This window comes from Sceloporus occidentalis, unplaced genomic scaffold (assembly GCF_023333645.1).
Source record: "Sceloporus occidentalis isolate IW3139 unplaced genomic scaffold, rSceOcc1.0.p SCAF_4, whole genome shotgun sequence".
Lineage (NCBI taxonomy): Eukaryota > Metazoa > Chordata > Lepidosauria > Squamata > Phrynosomatidae > Sceloporus > Sceloporus occidentalis.
Genome location: NW_028316984.1, coordinates 156,753,737 through 156,772,447, shown reverse-complemented (window position 1 = coordinate 156,772,447; position 18,711 = coordinate 156,753,737). Strand labels below are relative to the sequence as shown.

Genomic DNA, 18,711 nt, shown 5'->3' with positions numbered 1-18,711 from the left:
TTACCACACCAGAACATAAGAGATTGATTTGGTGAGATTTGTGTACTGTCTGGATGTCCTGTTGGGCAGATGACCAGGAAGCACTAACCCTGGAAAGATAGTGGGAAGGATTCATAGCATTTGCTGTAACACTTCTACTTGGGATGTTTATCCAAATACATGTGTATTTTAGCATTTGTACCTCCGGTCTGTTCTGAGAACGTCATTCTGCTGTTTCTTTCTTCTTGAGCATGTTCCTTTTATTGCTTGAAGCAGGAGGAAAGTAATATAGTCCAGTGGTGTCACGGGATGGGGGTGGGGGGACGGACTGTTCCCAGAAGAGGGGGTGACACCTGGTTGGGCCTTCCTGCCCCTTTGGGGAAGGAGAGGTGCACCTGCATCCTTGCCAGCTGCTCCAGCCCTGGGCTTCCTCCCAGGGAGAAAACCCAGGGCCAGAGGAATAGGAGGAACAAACAGTCATCCTTGCCAGCTGCTCTGACCCCAGGCTTGCTTCCAGGGGAGAAAGCCCAGGACTAGTGGAGAATTGCAATAGCATGTACATTTCTATACCACTTATCAGTGAACTCAGCACTCTCTATGTGGTTTACAATCTGTAAGATAATTGCCATTAACAAGCTGGGTACTTATTTTACCAACCTACAAAAGGATGGAAAGCTGGGTGAAACTTGTATCCCTGGGATCAAACTCACAATCTTGTGGCTGCAGTACTGGCTTTAACCACTGTGCCACCAGGGAAGGAGGGTGAATACCATGGCAAAGCCAAGAAGGCCAGCATAGCTTTTGGCCACTGCCGTGGCCCCCCCGTCTCTTGACAACCAGCATGGGGACGCCACAGATATAGTGGACTTCTGTAGGATCACCTATACACTTTGCTCTTTATGAAGACATTGTATAGGATCCTATTCACAGTCAATATGAGTGCTTATTATTCTCTTAATTAAATAGCATTCATTCAAGTTCATAGCCTATTTACTACCGTTTAATAGTGCTTTCCCTCCTTTTTCTCTTAGAATGTGGATTTTGATGTGAAACAAGATTGCAGTCAGTTAGTGGAAAGAATAAATGTTTTCAAAACAGCTTTCAGTGAAAATGAAGATGATGAAAGGTAACGAGCGGGGTATAAATAAATAAATAAATAAATAAATAAATAACTTTTTGTGCTTATTGAACATGAATATGTATACACAGTTATTTTTATAATTTGATTCTAACAGTTAAAGCAGAGATTAACATTTAATTACAACATAATTCTCTGAAGTAGCAGTGGACTAATGTGCATCCATAGTTTCCCACCCCAGCACTCCCCATGGCCTACGCCCGAGCCAAGTGTTTCAAAATACCTTGTTTTTCCCTGTTGTTGTCACTAATTTGAAAGAGAACCAGAGGGGTGCACTTGAGAGGGGATGTAGTGTGTTTGCACACACAGGGCAGGGGTTGCCATTTTAAACACCTCAAAATTGCACTGCTTTTTTTTTTAATGGCAGTGGATCAGGAATTTTTGAGGGACTGGTGGGAGATTTCAGGGGAATAGAACTGTGTAGTCTTGGGGATGTACTTTCCCTGTCTCTGCTTTTAAGGAGGGTGATTTAAACTGCCCAATTTTTACAACAGCATTCTGCAGCTTACAAGTATATATGGATTATTGCATGATCTCTTTTACAAACCTTCTAAAACATTACCATTTTAGGAAATCCTTTTCCTCCTCTCACTCCCTTTTTTCAAGAAAACGTTTTATAATAATAAAAAGTACATTTTTATCCTGTTGGAAGCCTCAGGAGTTGACACACTTGGTTCTGATTCAGACAAAATGGCAAATCCCAATTTGATGGGAAAAGCACATGGGAACAGGAAGTTCCAAGCTTCCATTCATGGTTTCTAATAAATTTGTTTTCTGTACTCAGGCATGATGAGAAATCATGGTTCATTGTGCATTTTGACCATTTATATTTCTTTCTATGGTGTATGAAGGAGAAAGGGAACTCATAAGCCCAGGGATTCGACTTGCAGATTCTTGTTATCAGCAGGCCATTGCTTGTCATTTCATCCAAAGTGGGGCCGTACTGTGGTTTTGGGGGGTTAGATCTGTTTTCTATCTGTTTTTTCCAACTTGATTTCATTTTTCAAAGCATCTTATTTTCTAGAGATTGTAACACCTATTTTCCTTATGTTCATAGTCGTCCAGCAATTGCATTAATTCGGAAATTGATAGCAGTATTAGAATCCATTGAACGTCTACCTCTACACTTGTATGATACACCAGGATCGGCATACAACCTGCAGGTAATTTTTCAGTGCTGTGGCAACTTACTCTGTTGAAAATGAATATTGCTACATTTGCTGTTTTGGGGGGGAAGGGGGAACACACATCTCTTGTATCAAAAATAATTCTTTCTATTCTTCTTATGAGAAGTACCACTTTTTGTTTCATCTCTGTAATATGGAAATTTTCTCTGCTCATGTGATAGATTTATTTTGAAAAGAAAGTGAGGTGGAGGAAAGCATTGAGTAGCTATTATAACAGGCACAGATATGACAGTGATAGGCAGCTGGATCACTATAGGATAGGAATGAACAACTATCAAGCGTTGAGGGACAACATTGTCCTCTGGGGTGAAGTCACACATATCATTGCCAGTCTTGTCCATCAAATTAGTGGGGCCTGAAATATCTAGTAATATTTCCAGCCTTTAGGGGGCCTGCTGCTTGCCATTTCACCACATTTCCAGTGTTTTTCACCTACTCTTCCTTTTTTAGGCCTGTACAATCCCTCCATCAACCAAGAAGAGATTACACTTTCTTCTCTAGTCACTTCCTATTTTGAGGAAAGGCTTATATATACCAAAGGAAAGTATTTACAGCTTAAGGGAGGCAGACAGATGTCCCAGTGTGTAACAGACTAGCCAATAGCATACCGGAGAGGCTTGTAGCTTCTGTTGGTCCTTGTCCCTCCAAGTTTTGTGAGTGCAGAAGAATAAGACCTTTACAGTTTGCTCACTCCTGATATAGGGGAAATGATAGTCTCCTTTGAATGCTCCAGGACTGTTTACTGATTCAAAGTGTTTGAATATCTTTGGTGACTGTGTTGAATGTATTGTTGCTGAATGCCAGATTAATGAGTAGGAAAACAGTTATATATCTTAGGGATGGGCATATGAATAATGACAGGATATACTGTATATACTCATGTATAAGTCCAGAAATTTTAGTCAAAAAATAGATCCAAAAAACCCGAGTTGACTTACCCTTACCCATGGCTCAATGTACGTACTGTACTCTAACTCATGTATAACCTTCCCCTGATGAAAGGCAAGGCTTAATCCACCATGGAAGCATTGATCCACCCTCTGCTGTCTCATCCATCCAGACTTTAGTGTGAGCACAGTTATGTCTGCTGGAATTTTGTAAGTTCTTTGGCATCGTTTTCCTTTGCTTCATTCTTTAGATGCTTTGTTACACATCGCTAAATGAGAGCCTTTAGGGCTGAAGGGCAGGGTATAAATACCGTAAATAAATAAATAAATAAATAAATGATTTATTATACCCTTGGCTTATCCACAGGTCATATCAAAATTCATAATTTGAGGCCGAAAACCTGCCCTTGACCTATACATGAGGTTGACTTATAGTCAAGTATATACAGTACTCCATATCTAAAGGCAGGGTTAAGACACAAACAGAGAGCTAAAATGCCTAAACGGAGGACAATTGAAAATACAGATATGGGAATGGTCACAACAGAATACACTGTTATGGCAAGTCATACAGTAGACATAATCAAAAGTGAAAAGAAGTTTTGAAGCTGTGCTACACATGTTATAGGAACATGGAATGTGAGAAGCATGAAGCAAGCTAAACATAATAAAAAAGGAAATGGAATGCATAAACATAACAATATTAGGAGTGAACGAGCTAAAATGGGCAAGAATAGGACACTTTGAGTTGGATAACTATATAGTGTTCTGCTCAGGACATGAAATGATGAGAAAAAATGAGGTAGCGTTAATAGTAAGGAAAGACATAGCAAAATCAAAGGATATAAGTTCCATCGAATCATATCAATAAACATCACCATAATCAAAGTAGATGCGCCAACCACAGAAGCGGAGGAAGAAGAAATAGATTCTGTAATGGAGTCCAGGAAGAAACTGACAACATACCAAAACAGGATTGCTTGCTAGTAATAGGCAATTGGAATGCTGAAGTAGGAAGCAATGAAGAATAAAAAACGGTAGGAAGATTTGGACCAGGAAGAAGGAATAAAGCAGGAGAATGGCTGATACAATTTTGTGAGGACAACAATCTATTAATCACAAATACCTTTTTCATACAACCAGAGAGGAGACTATACACATGGATGTGCACGTGATGTCCAATACAAAAATTTGATAGACTACATAATTGGAAACAGAAGATGGAGAAGCTTTATCTTGTGGTCAGAACTAAACCAGGTGCTGACTGCAGCAATGATCATGAACTGTTAATATGCATGTCAGCTTCAGGTGATTTTTTGTAAGAGATGAATGATCAAAATCCATTTCTATGTGGCTTTGGGTCTGTTCATGGGATATAGATTTCTTTGACTGCCTCAATGGGCAGTACATCAACAAAAAGCAACTTTTATGTAAGACAGATTTACAGAGAGAATAGAATCGTGTTCTAATTTTTGGATAAATTTTGTTCCTTCTTTAACAGGCATCTGTCATCCAAAGATATGCATTTCGTCAATGTATATTCAATGGTTCCAGTGGAGATACACGAGAGGTTGTGCCAATAAATTAAGTGAATGGAAAAATCATTTCATGTGTCGAATATTAGGGTACTAGGATATTTGGCAATTAGGAATGAACTAATATTGAATATTCTGATTTCTACCACTTTTGTGGTAGAAGACCAAAAGCTTCTTGTCATATTTTGATTTTATATGCTGTCTGCTTTGAAATCTGGTATGATTTCACTAAATAAATAAACTAGATAATTAATAATTAACATTCAGCTACAGTTCAATGTATTACTGAATAGAAAGTAGGAGAAAATATGTTAGTTGTTGTTGATTGCCTTCAAGTCGACCTCCAAATCACTGTATCATCAACAGCCCTAATCAGATATTGCAGAATCAAAGCTCTGGGTTCCCTGATTGAATCTGTTAATCTGGAATGCACTTCCTCTTTTCCTACTTCCCTCCACCTTACCAAGCATTATCATCTTTCCTAGTGAGTCATGTCTTCTCATTACATGGCCAAAGTACTCCAGCCTCAGTTAAGTCATCTTTGCTTTTAGGGAGGGTTCAGGCCTGATTTGATCTAGGGCCCATGAAGATAAATGCTCAGAAGAGATGGTGAGAGACTTCTCTCAATGACTGTCTTTATGTCTTGGAGACTGAATAAGGAAGACGCTGTCTGTAGCATAGGATCAAATGATGGGCCATAAAATGTTATTTAAAAGAGCTTCAACAATGTCTTAAGCAAGAACCATGCTTACATAGAAGCTTTGTCAGAATTACCTTTTTAACGCACTGCTCTTCGGTTGACTTGGAAATAGTCTTCTCTTGAGTTGAATGAGCTTTCTACTGGTACCTTATATGAATGTAGAATTTAGGCAAAGTGGTCATATGTACTTGTTTTTCCAATTTATCAATTTTTCAAAATTTATGATCACAGTTTGTAATATTAATTTAATATGAGCAAAAACTGTGTAAATCAAAGATATTTTTGCCTAAAACTTTCATTTCAGATATTAACAAGACGATTACGGTTTCGCTTGGAGCGTGCTTCTGGGGAGACAGCTTTGATTGACAGAACAGGTCGCATGTTGAAAATGGAGCCTTTGGCAACTGTAGAATCTTTAGAACAATACCTCCTAAAAATGGTGAGCAAACATCTCTTTACACCTTCTTTACTGAAATGTGTATTTTTCTGTGATAAATTTTTGTTACCTTTTTCTTTAGGTGGCAAAGCAGTGGTATGACTTTGACAGAGCATCATTTGTTTTTGTACGAAAACTACGTGAAGGCCAGACATTTATTTTCAGACACCAACATGATTTTGATGAAAATGGAATTATTTATTGGATTGGAACAAATGCAAAGTAAGAGTTTAGTAAATCCAGTATGACATAGTACTAAGAGCTTCTTGCATGAAACATGGTGGCCTTTAAGTAATATTTTATATATTTACAAAGACACTAAAATCAATAAACCATTCATAAATTTATTTTTATCAAAATAATTAGGGAAAAAAAGCTTTATTCATGGAATATTGGCTTTAAATTTTTACACATTTGAATTTGAAGTATATTTACACCTATTTTGGCTGTTGGTTTCCATTTTTAAAATCAGTTTTCAGTTAACCATAGGTTCTTAAGGTACTATGAAATAAAATGCATGTGTGTTTTGTGGTTTTGAATTGCGTTTAATAATGTATAGCTTACAGGCACATAAGTCCCACTTTAAAAAATAAGTTTATGTCATTTCTTGCAACTCATGCTCTTTTTTAATAGTAGTGACATTTTATTGTATTTCATTTGTTACAGAACAGCATATGAGTGGGTAAATCCAGCTGCTTATGGGCTAGTGGTAGTTACATCTTCAGAAGGAAGAAATCTGCCATATGGTCGTTTGGAAGACATCTTAAGCCGTGACAGTTCTGCTCTAAATTGTCATACTAATGATGATAAAAATGCATGGTTTGCTATAGACCTTGGTCTTTGGGTAATACCATCAGCTTATACATTACGCCATGCTCGTGGCTATGGACGGTCTGCTCTGAGAAATTGGGTTTTTCAGGTATCCAAGGATGGACAGAACTGGACTACTCTGTATACGCATGTAGATGACTGCAGTCTGACTGAACCAGGGTATGCAATTTTTATTTATTTATTAATCTAAATATTTATATCTTGCCCTTTAGTTGAAGCTCTCAGGGCAGCTTATAATAAAATCAACTTAAAACAATAGATAATTACAAAAGATTTAAAATATTAAATATACAGTGTGCCCACGTCATACACTGAAAGTCACACGACAATCAGGAAATGGCACATGCGCACGTGGCATGCATGCCACGCCGCATGCACGAGCCTCATTGTTTTCAGTTGGGCTCAGGCATACACGGAATTTGCCTTACGTGGGGGGGGGGGGGGTCCGGAACAGATCCCCCGTGTAAGGCAAGGGCACACTGTACAGTATTAAATAGCTTCTCAATTTAAAAACAGATGATTTAAAATCAGTTAAAACAATCTTGAATCATAAAACATATGCATCCCACTTAAAATCAATTTAGTCGGAAGGCTTTAATAAAAAGCCAGGTTTTAACTGCCGACATAATTCCATTGTTGTCACCATCTCATCCTCCAGGGGGAGGGAAATCCAGAACTGGGATGCCACTGCAGAAAGGGGTCTCTCCCGTGTCCTCCCACAATGTATTTCCCCTACTGATGGGTCACAGACCAGGGCCCCTCCTATAGATCTCAGTTGCTAAGCAGGCATATATATAGAGAGAATGACATTCCTTCAAGTATTGAAGTCCCAAGCTATTTAGAGCTTTAAAATGTTACTGCTAGCACCTTGTATTCAGAGCAGAAACATCTTGTCATTCAGTGCAGTTCTTTAAAAAATGGTGTTTTATGATAACTGAATTGAATTCCAGTGAGCGATCTAGCTGTTGCATTTTGCATTAATTGCAATTTCTGGGTCATCTTCAAGGGCAGCCCCGCTTAGAGTGATTAGCAGAAGCCTAATGAGAAAGTTACCAATGCATGGATTACTGTGGTTAAGTTATCCCTATTCAGGAATGGCTGTAGCTGGCGGACATGTTAAAGCTGGCCCCAAGCACTCTGAGCCACTGAGTCTGTCTGGCCTTCCTTCCAGTGGCAAGGATGGATCTAAAAGTACTCCCAGATGCACTGGCTTTTTCAGGGGGAGTGCAATCTCATCCAGGGCAGGTAACCTACCCAATTCCCATACTCAAGAACCACCATTCAAGGCCCAGTCAGAACAGCCTCAGCCTGGATGTTGAGGTCCCCCAGAACTACAGTCCTGAGGTTCTCCAACACCACCTCTGAGACCACATTAGGCAACACCACCTCTCAGCCACATTAGGCAAGGAGGCTGCTGGGCCGGGGTGGTGTGATACAACAGCATCTCTGATCTGTCTCTGGCCCAATACTAGTTACGGCCCCCCAAAGTCAGTGCTAGAATAGATGAGCTTCCTTGTGAGAGCCATGGAATCCTTATGGATGACAGCACCTTCTCCCCCGGCATCTCAGGGCTGTTGCTGCACCAAATACCCAGGTGCACAAAGCTAGAAGAAGTTGACACCACAAATTTTATCTACCCAGGTTTCTGTAAGGAGCCCTGGTGGTGCAGTGGTTAAATTCCTGTACTGTAGCTACTCACTTACGAACCATAAGGTTGCAAGTGCAATACCAACTAAGGTCTCAAGCTTGACTCATGCTTGCAGCCTTCTGAGGTTGCTAAAATGAGTACCCAGATTGTTGGGGGCAATTAGCTTACACTTTGTAAACCTCTTAGGGAGTGCTTAAGTGCACTGATAAGCAGTATAGAAATGTTATTGCTGTAATACATACCAGGTCAACCTGCTCATTCGCAACAGGTCATGGATTGTGGCTGTTTTATTGCAGACTGACCTGGGATTCATCAGAAGCACTAGCAGAGCAGAGGGTGGGATGGCAACACAATCTGGATCATGAGGGATGGGGAATGGACTGAAACAAGGGATAGATTTCAGATGTCTATCCCATCTTTTAATAATAATAATATAATAATAATAATAATAATAATAATAATAATAATATGCTTTATTTATATACCACTCTTCCGAGACGATCAAAGCAGTTTACAGCATCATTTAAAACATTCACGTCATAAAAACATCATCATTTTCTTTTTGTACTGGTAACACATGGTTGCCTTAGTTCTGAATATTTCTGTTTTACTAATTATGTACAGATCATTTTTATTTCTGACCAGTTGGTAATTGTAGATATTTACCATGTATAATATGGGACATTCTGAAACCATTATGAATTGACTGTTTACTGTGGAATCAGGAATGCTTAGTCTTTAATTGTGAAGTGAACTATGCAAATAATACGCTTTTTTGGCTAAACTTCAGTTTAAAATGGAACATTATTTCATGATATACAGTGAAATACAGCTTTTAAATAGTTTTAATGTTTAAATGTTTTTCATTCAATTTCCCCAAAACTATACAAAGGTCAACATCAACATGGCCACTAGACCCGCCAAAGGATGAGAAGCAAGGCTGGAGACATGTACGAATTAAACAAATGGGAAAGAATGCCAGCGGGCAAACACACTACCTTTCTCTGTCTGGATTTGAACTTTATGGCACTGTGAATGGTGTATGTGAAGATCAGTTAGGTAAGCAATAGAGATAAAATGATTTTTAAATTCTTACTGACAGTAATGGATGCCATGAATTGAACTTTTTCGAGAATTTATGTATACAATCAAAAAGACAATGGGATTTGTCTACAGTTCAGATATTGTCATTGTAGTTACATATGCGTTACCTGTCAGTTGGATTGCATTGGTGATACACATTGAGTATCCTTTATCTGGAATTTCAAAATCTGAAATACTCCAAAATCCATTAGGTGCATGTCTGCATTAGGTGGCTGAGATAGTAGCACCTTTGCTTTTTCTGATGGTTTAGTGCACACAAACTTCATTTCATGCATAAACTTATTAAAAATATTATGTATAAGTTATCTTCAGGCTATGTGTATAAGAGCTATATGAAACATAAATGAATTTCATGTTAAGACTTGGGTCCCATCTCCAAGATGCTTCATTATGTATGCGCAAATATTCAAAAATCCAAAAGAATCCAAAATACAAAGCACTTCCGGTCCCGAGTATTTTGGATAAGGGAAGCTCAACCTGTACTTGAAATGCTTTGAATCAGGTTGTAATTGCTTAATTACACTGCCTTTTCAACTAAACCACCATTTCAATTGTATACAGGAAAAGCAGCTAAAGAAGCAGAGGCTAACCTACGAAGGCAAAGAAGACTGGTTCGTTCTCAGGTTTTGAAATACATGGTTCCAGGTGCTCGTGTCATCAGAGGAATTGATTGGAAATGGAGAGATCAAGATGGTAGTCCACAGGGAGAAGGCACTGTTACAGGCGAATTACACAATGGTGAGCAAATTCTTAAGCAACTAGCTTAGCTCTTTAACTTAGCAAGTTATTCAGAATAGTGTTACTTAATTCACTTTTGTGATTTGGGAAATCAAGATTTAAGAAATCACGAGGAACATAGGAAAGAATTACAGTGCACCTGCATTATATGTGGCTTTCAGCTTACGCTGAAAGCCGCAGGTGTGCCATGCTGCACTATACCACATGCACGAGCCCTATTGTTTTCAATGGGGCTCGAGCATATGCAGTATTTGCCTTATTCAGTGGGGTCTGGAATGGATCCCCCGTGTAAGGAAAGGATGCACTGTAGTAGCTTTGCATGAAAAATTGCTCAATCAGAACATTATGGTTTTGTACTGTTAGATGTTAAATCATGAGTACATAATTTATTTTTCGCAGCAGTCCTACTGAAACAGTGCTTGTTTTAGCTTCTTAAATATAATTAGTTTTGTATCCTGAACACATTTTTTGGAAACACATTTCACCGTTTGTGGTGGAATCTGTTAACAAATAAACATGTTTAATATTACTACCAAAAAAAGACATAATGGTTCAATTATGACCTGCATTTGCAATGGAGAGAAATGAAAATAAGGGGAAACCTTCCACTACTTTACAGTAGTTGGAAGGTGAGTACTTAAGGCTGTCATTTGCTTCATTTGCAACAATTAGTAGTGGGGGCAGATAGAGAAGGAAGACAGAATTACTAATTTCCTACCCACTCAGGTAATAATAAATAAAGTTAATAATAAAGTTTATTTCTATCCCGCTTTTCCAATTTGATCAAAGTGGCATACAAAATTCATATAAAATACATAATAATCAGTACAGTCAATAAAACAATTATATAAAACAGCATATAAAAAACTAATACTCAGCCAGCTGAGTGGGGGAATCCAGAAACATGTCACAGTCGATACCAAGATAGAGGGGAAAATAACCAAAGTCACATCTCATGGGGGGGAAGCTTGGGAAAAGAAGAAGGTTTTGAGATGCTTCTTAAAAAGGTCTAAAGACGTGGTGGAAAGGAGCTCATCAGGGAGATAGTTTTGGAATTGAGGAGAGATTGCCTTGTACTTAAAAAAAAAATTGTGTCTCAAGAAAGCCTATGTTTAGGGCAAGAAGACTGTTATAAATCAGGAAAAAATGCCCTTCCTATTCCTTTGGAGCAATATTCCTTGAGTCAGCATGGTGTACGTTATGGGCAAACAAAGACTCATGCTTGATTTGTACATGTCTATCAAATGATGCATGTTACACATTATAGTGTATAAGGAAGATTACATATAAGATTATATGTAAATTATGCTTATTCCATAGATTACCTATTGTGTTACAGTATAAATAATTGGTCCTTTATTCACACCGTAAATGCTTTCTGTCTACTTGCTTCAATTCTTCTTGCTTGGCATTTGCAACTTGCTTTTTTCCCTTTGGCCTTTGTCAAGTTGTCTATACTGTTTTCTTAGTTGTTAGCTTCACTGGGATCCAGTTGGTGTTCTCCTAATATTAGATATGAACCAAATTAGATAATGCTAAGAGGCTGATCTTAAATTCCTAAAAGTCACAAAATTTACATTTGTATCATCATAGTTGAACCAGAAGTGATTTTCTACTTCTACTGTTTACCTACATGGGTAGAATACATGTTTCATCAATGGACGTCTACTGATGCACTGGGACTTGCTATTTCCTTTACTGTACAGCTCCCTATATTACCTGGAAATCCATTCTGGAGGGCTCCCTAGTTCTCAGTTCAGCTGTTGAGGGCTTGCATGGTTGAGGAGGAAACATACCCTTCTTAGTACTGCTTATTAGAAGAGATTTAAACAGCAGAAAAATGAGAACTGGATTTTAATCCAGCTGTAAATTACCTTCTAAGTCTGTCCACTTAAAATGCCTCATCTTCTGCTTTACCACTTCTTGGTATGTTAACATTACTATTTTATTTCTTGGTGTGCTTTTTTTCACATACACTGAAATGGAGGCATTGAAATCAGTAGCTTGTCAAGTGCTCTTCTGTGATCAATCTCGAACTCTTCCATTGAAGATTCCTAGTTAGCAGTACTGAAGCAAGAATTTTTATCTGCTTGTAGCATCCAGTAAATCTAGAAATCTACCAGCCCCATATATACCTAGGTTCAAGTTATGCATATTTGTTGAAATTAAAATTAGGTTCTTGTTATTTTAAACAATATTAAAATAGTACATACAGAGAGCCCTCCATACCACTAGCAGGAAGAAGTTGCAAGAATGCTTGTTGGGCCCAAATGTGGTCTCCTCACCGCTTCTCTTCTTCTTTCCCTGTGCCATCTTAGCAAAGGTAAGGAAAACGGCCTGGCTGCAATCTGGAACAGAAGCCTCTTTTTAAAACCTTGGTACCATGGTTTCTGGATCAGCTGTGGTCACATTCATCACTGCTGTGGTTGAACAACAGACAGGCCAACTTCTCCTTTACAGTAGCTTAAGACCATTCTGTATAAAACATAATAGCTACCAGCTGTTTTGATGGCAGTAAAAATTTTTATATGTCCATCTATCTGTACTTGACTTAATTCAGAAGTACAGTGGAACCTCGGGATACGAAATACCCGGGTTACGAATTTTTCGGGACCCGAAAAAAACCCATAGGAAATTATTGATCCGGGTTACGAAAGTTTTTTCGGGTCCCGAAAAAACTTTTGGTGCTTTTCTGCGCGATTTTACACCAAATCGCGGCTTTTCCCCATTAGCGGCTATGGGGATTCGGCTTGCGAAAGCCGTTCGGGTTACGAAAGCGGCCGCGGAACGAATTAATTTCGTAACCCGAGGCTCTACTGTACTTTCAATTAAGGGAATTAAATTTTAAAGTAATTGGTTATTAATATAAAATTAATTACTGTAACTACGTTTTGTGGACTGTAGCAAAGAATCTTATGACATCTTAAATTAATCATTTTGTGAAAGTTTGAGTACACTGCAGTTCTGTTCATCAGATGCATTGTGTATGTAGGATTGTAATTAGTGAGCTCAGAGGGAATAGAAATACAAGAAGTACACATGATAATTAACTAAATGGTATCTACAAACAAAGAGAATCTGGTTAGTAATACAGGTGTCTTAACATGGATGAGCTGATTAACGCATGCAGTGAGATGGGCATTTGTATTTGTTTCCTCTTATCCCAATAGTTACAGTTCCCCACCTACAAACAATCATCAAGAGCAGGAGTGAGCAAAAAGCAGCCTTCAGATGTTGGGTTGCAGTTTCCAGCATCCCTTATGATTACTTTTGCTTAGGGCTAATTAGGGCTGATGGTTGCAGCCCAACAACATCAGGAGGACAACATTTTACTCACCCCTGATTTAAGGGTTTAGCTCTTGTCTCTTGAGAAATGAACAGAGAAAAGCTTTTTTTCACAGCACGTGTGTTTGTTAATCAGCTCATCTATGCCAAAATGGCTGCATTACCATTTAATCATGATTAGTAGTGTTTGTATTGACTGCCTTTCCCTCTCATCACTTTAATTATATCTTCCCCTTCCAAGCAAGTCTTTAATAATCTGCCAACTGTGACAACTTTCTTTGCATCAGATGGTAGGCTGCTATCCACAAAAGCTTATGTTCAAATAAAATTTGTTATGCTTTAAGATACCATTTGAGTCTTGATTGTTTTTGGTCCAATAGACTATCATAACCACTCTCTTGATAAATTTTAGCTCAGTGTTTAGTTCTTTGGAACTTAAGTGAACTATGTAAAAACCTGCCAGTTGAATTCAACACATCCTATAGTCTTTATTTTTAAAATTTCACTTTTTATTTGGTTTGGCTTTAAAGCCTTTAAATAATTCCGAAATTTAGAGTAGCGGCCCAATGAGAGGCTGATCCCATATTGTGGAGCTACTGTCTGACACGCTCCTGTCTGCTTTCTGCTGGGTCTCACAAACTCCTGTCCCTTTCTAGGCTGGATTGATGTCACCTGGGATGCTGGTGGCTCTAACTCTTACCGTATGGGCGCAGAAGGAAAATTTGACCTCAAGCTTGCCCCAGGGTACGACCCTGATTCAGCGGCATCACCCAAACCTGTTTCATCCACTGTTTCAGGCACAACGCAGTCATGGAGCAGCTTGGTGAAAAACAACTGTCCAGACAAGATGACTGCTGCTGCAGGCTCTTCAAGTAGAAAAGGAAGTAGCAGTTCTGTGTGTAGCGTGGCCAGTAGCAGCGACATCAGCTTGGGGTCGACCAAAATGGAGCGGAGATCTGAAAATGTAATGGAACAAAATATAGTTTCAGGCACTGACATCCATGAGCCAATTGTTGTACTTTCCTCTGCTGATAGCATGCCTCAAACTGAAGTAGGGTCGGCATCCAGTGCAAGTACCAGCACCTTAACAGCAGATGTGGGAAACGAAAATGTTGAAAGAAAGCTAGGACCTGACAACTCCATACGTGCAACTGGGGAGTCCAATGCTATATCCATGGGAATTGTTAGTGTGAGCTCTCCAGATGTTAGTTCGGTATCTGAACTAACTAATAAAGAAGCCACTTCCCAGAGACCCCTTAGTTCATCAGCAAGTAACAGACTTTCAGTGAGTTCACTTCTGGCTGCTGGAGCTCCAATGAGTTCTAGCGCAAGTGTTCCTAACTTATCGTCACGAGAAACCTCTAGTTTGGAATCCTTTGTCCGAAGAGTGGCGAACATAGCTCGCACCAATGCTACTAACAACATGAATTTGAGCCGAAGTAGCAGTGATAACAACACTAATACATTGGGAAGAAATGTCATGAGCACTGCAAGTAAGTAAAAGTAGTTTTTGTTTAACATGCAGTTTCTGTGAAACGGGGAAGGAAAGGTGTTGGCTTGGCCATCTTGAAATGTGATAGATTTGAACAGCCATATTGGGAAATAAGTAACAATTGAGTCTCCCTTACTTGAAATGCTTAGAATTTCAGAAGCATTTTGGATTTCAGACTTTTGGGGATTTTGGAATACTTGTATTTGCATATACATACATAATGAGATATCTTGGAGATGAGACTTCATTTATGTTTCATATACACTTTGTACACATAACTTAAGGTAATTATATGCAATATTTTAAATATGAAGCATAGTTTATGTTCATTGAACCATCAGAAAGTACACTATCTCAGCAACTCATGAAAAAAAGTTTTTGGAATATTTCGGATTACAGAATTTCGCATAAGGGAGACTCAACCTGTGCCACTAGACTGGAAAGAGGTTTGTAGAGACAGACTGCCACTTGCTCCACATACCCAGCATGTGATTTTAGAGGGAAATACAGTGTGTGTGTGTGTGTATCAAACTACCATAGCAGCCAAGTGTAATTTACTTATTACAGTCCTGTAATCCCTTTGGATTAATTGAGCATATTAACTAATTAACTAAGACTTTAATTCTGGCCCACTGCTGAAGTCTCCAAAAATGCATGCATGTCTCATTGACGTGCTTAGAATGTTAGGCTATGCATGAACATGATCTGATTTGGAAACTATGTAATTCTTATATCCTGATTCTTCTCCAAAGTATTATAAAGTTTTTTACATTGGTCAATTGTCAGTCACTGAATAATTGGAGTGTGTGAAAAGTTTAAAATTGTCTTTAAATTGTTCTACCATTTATGTTGGGCTTTTTTACAAATGAGTAGCACAACCATAGGATGAAGTAATTAGATGACATTTATTTGTACATGCCTTTATACGTGCTTTTATTGCAGTTTCTTCCTATAAGACAAAAACTACAAAAATTCAGACAAAAGTGATACTTTAAAATTTTTGCTTTACCAAGCATATGCTGTTGCTATTTTTAGTAGAGATATAACATTTCCAGAAATGTGGAGGCCATAAAGGGGGGGGGGGGACATTGGGTGGGCGGTTCAGGAAAAAAATTGTTTTTTTAATAACAAATGGGGCAGGGGAAGGGATGGGATTTTAACACCTTTTTGCAGGCTCTAAAGTCATCTTGATACTTTAGGAACATAAATTATGTATATTTGTGTGTAGTGCAAACGTAATAGTTACCAAATTGAATTTCCTCCTTACATTTTTATTTTTATTTTTATTTAATTCATTTATTTTGTTACAAATGGAGCTACAAGATGCTGAACTGTAAGAAACACCTGAGCTGTAAAGGAACCTCTTTTTTCCCGCTTTTATCTTCTCTTTTTTGGAATGGCACTTACACAGAATAGCAAACCATAATCAGCGAATTCCAGTGATCTGATAGGGTTCATAGTCTTTTACAAATATATTCCTGTTCCATACATTTTAGAAATAATTTTATAGGAATAAACATAAGAACTCCTTATCTTAAACATTTTAGTCATTGTTCAAAAGCAAACATTCCACAATCCCTTTTGCTCAATTTTTCTAGGGAAAAAGGCTTAGTAATAAAATGCAGGGGAGGCTCCCCCTAGTCCCCCCCCCCCCATTTTTTCATAGGCCTGCATATATCTGATTTTTACCCTGGAATAAGATAATGTTGAGTTGACTGTTTATATCTCACGTTAGCTATAGTCTATATGTGGCAGAAGATACAGTTGTGCAAGCTAAGCTACTTTATCTTAATTTTTTAAATGAAATAAGCAGTGCCTGCTAGGTGCAGTGCTTAAGGTCTTTTCATTTATCATGGGAAATAATAGAAATGATTGTGTACACCAGACTCTATAAACTGCAGCCTGTGATGCTTGATTTTTTTTTTAAGAATGCTGTTTTCCTTATTTTTTTATTATTGGAGGGAGGGCTGTTGTTAGCGTTTTGGATAATTTAGAAGCAGTACATTTTCTCTTAGAGATGTGTCAGAATATGATTACTTACCCAAACTAACTTACTTGATCTAATAATTTTTTATTCTTAAAGGATGAAATCAGCTGTAGGCTTGTAACCTCTACAATTTCTTTGGTAAATGTGTAACTACTGTATTTATTTTTTCTCACCATTAAGAAAATAATTAAAGTGGAATGCTTTAACAGTAGTAAAAATTATTTATGAGAAAGTTCATATTTAATGCCTGATAATAGTTTGTTTTGAACTAAACCAGTTTAGCAAGCCTTCGTTCACAAGTGGGCATCAGCTTGGGTAAAATGTGGTTTGACATTTATATCTGAACAAACCTGTGGAAGGCATTGTTTTGTTCTTAAAAGACATTGCTTGAGGTAGCTGTTAGACACTCTCAAAGCCAACAGAGAAAAAGAAAAATTATAATCTGCTTGTACATCTATAATAACTATTTTTATGAATTTCATAGAATGGAATGTAGGTATATTATAATCAGACTTATTCAAAATGACCTGTGGTCTACTTCAAAACAACCACTCTCATTCCTATACTTATTTGGTTGTTTTCTTTTATTTCACACCCCTACTGTCATGTACATGTAATCCTGCAATGAGAAATACAATAGATTCAGTGACTTCTCTCATATATATATATATATATATATATATATATATATATATATATTCGCTTAAAACACAACACTCATTAATGTAAATTGTACTACTTCGGATCATTTATTTTATCTTACCATATCTTTATCTATAGCTTCTCCTCTAATGGGTGCCCAAAGTTTTCCTAATCTGACTACAACTGGTACCACATCAACTGTGACCATGTCTACATCCAGTGTTACTAGCAGCAGCAATGTAGCCACAGCAACTACAGTTTTATCTGTTGGTCAGTCACTTAGTAACACTCTAACTACTAGCCTAACATCAACATCTAGTGAGAGCGATACAGGTCAGGAAGCAGAATATTCTTTATATGGTAAGTTTCACTTTTAAATGACCATAAGAAGATTTCCCATTAATGATTTTCCTTTGCCTATTTTTGTTGTAGATTTCTCAGTAATTTCATTTACTAAAGCATATCAAACAATTGAGCTGTTTACCCTGTTACTAGTTACATGAAGACTTCCCAAGCAAAGTACCTAGGCCTCATGTCAGTGTTCCCATATATTTCACCTCTTCACACACTATTTTCAAATTTTTACATTTATAGTATTTTTATTCTAAAATGGAAATATCTGTATATGAATATTGTAAAATCTATGGTAAATATTTGTACAGAATCCGTGCATTTCTTGCACGTCATGTATTTGCTGCCCTTTGTACCCTTGAGGACTGATGGACTGTATAGAAAGGTTTGGGTGTGCTTGGAGGAGCATGTTAGGGTTAGGGATTATATCTTTATGGAGGTTGTTGTCAAAATTCTAAATTCAAAAAGCACCTGTACTTTAAAATGGACATTTCAGAAGTACATTACAAGTATTTCAGGATACTGCATGTGGATGGTTGAAAGCACCATTTCAGAACACTTACTGTGTGGGGTCCATGAATTTCATGTAAGATCTCTACAATGAAACCCAGTGAGTGCCAAGAACAAAAGTATCATGAAGGCTTTAGCAAATTAGAACAAGTTATTGATTCTGAAATACCAAAATGGTAGCAGAATACATCTCTTTCCATCTGCCTTTATAAGGATCTCTCACATGTCATTGTAAACCTGAAATATGCTTTCATGTTGGTG

The 18,711-nt window shown here is 37.8% G+C and overlaps 1 protein-coding gene across 14 annotated transcripts in view; it reads left to right on the top strand.

The window, feature by feature from the left end:
• HECTD1 (HECT domain E3 ubiquitin protein ligase 1) overlaps nt 1-18,711 on the top strand; it is a 76,816-nt gene that overhangs the window by 39,814 nt on the left and 18,291 nt on the right. For 8 of the 14 annotated variants that reach the window (XM_089522064.1, XM_089522062.1, XM_089522063.1 and 5 more), the window contains 9 exons: nt 1,011-1,105; nt 2,175-2,280; nt 5,731-5,865; nt 5,945-6,084; nt 6,529-6,852; nt 9,234-9,400; nt 10,007-10,183; nt 14,125-14,961; nt 17,728-17,949. In XM_089522064.1, coding sequence (XP_089378190.1) covers nt 1,011-1,105; nt 2,175-2,280; nt 5,731-5,865; nt 5,945-6,084; nt 6,529-6,852; nt 9,234-9,400; nt 10,007-10,183; nt 14,125-14,961; nt 17,728-17,949 — 2,203 coding nt within the window. The remainder of the gene's footprint in view (nt 1-1,010; nt 1,106-2,174; nt 2,281-5,730; nt 5,866-5,944; nt 6,085-6,528; nt 6,853-9,233; nt 9,401-10,006; nt 10,184-14,124; nt 14,962-17,727; nt 17,950-18,711) is intronic. The other 6 variants (XM_089522067.1, XM_089522075.1, XM_089522071.1 and 3 more) reach the window with 3 other exon arrangements.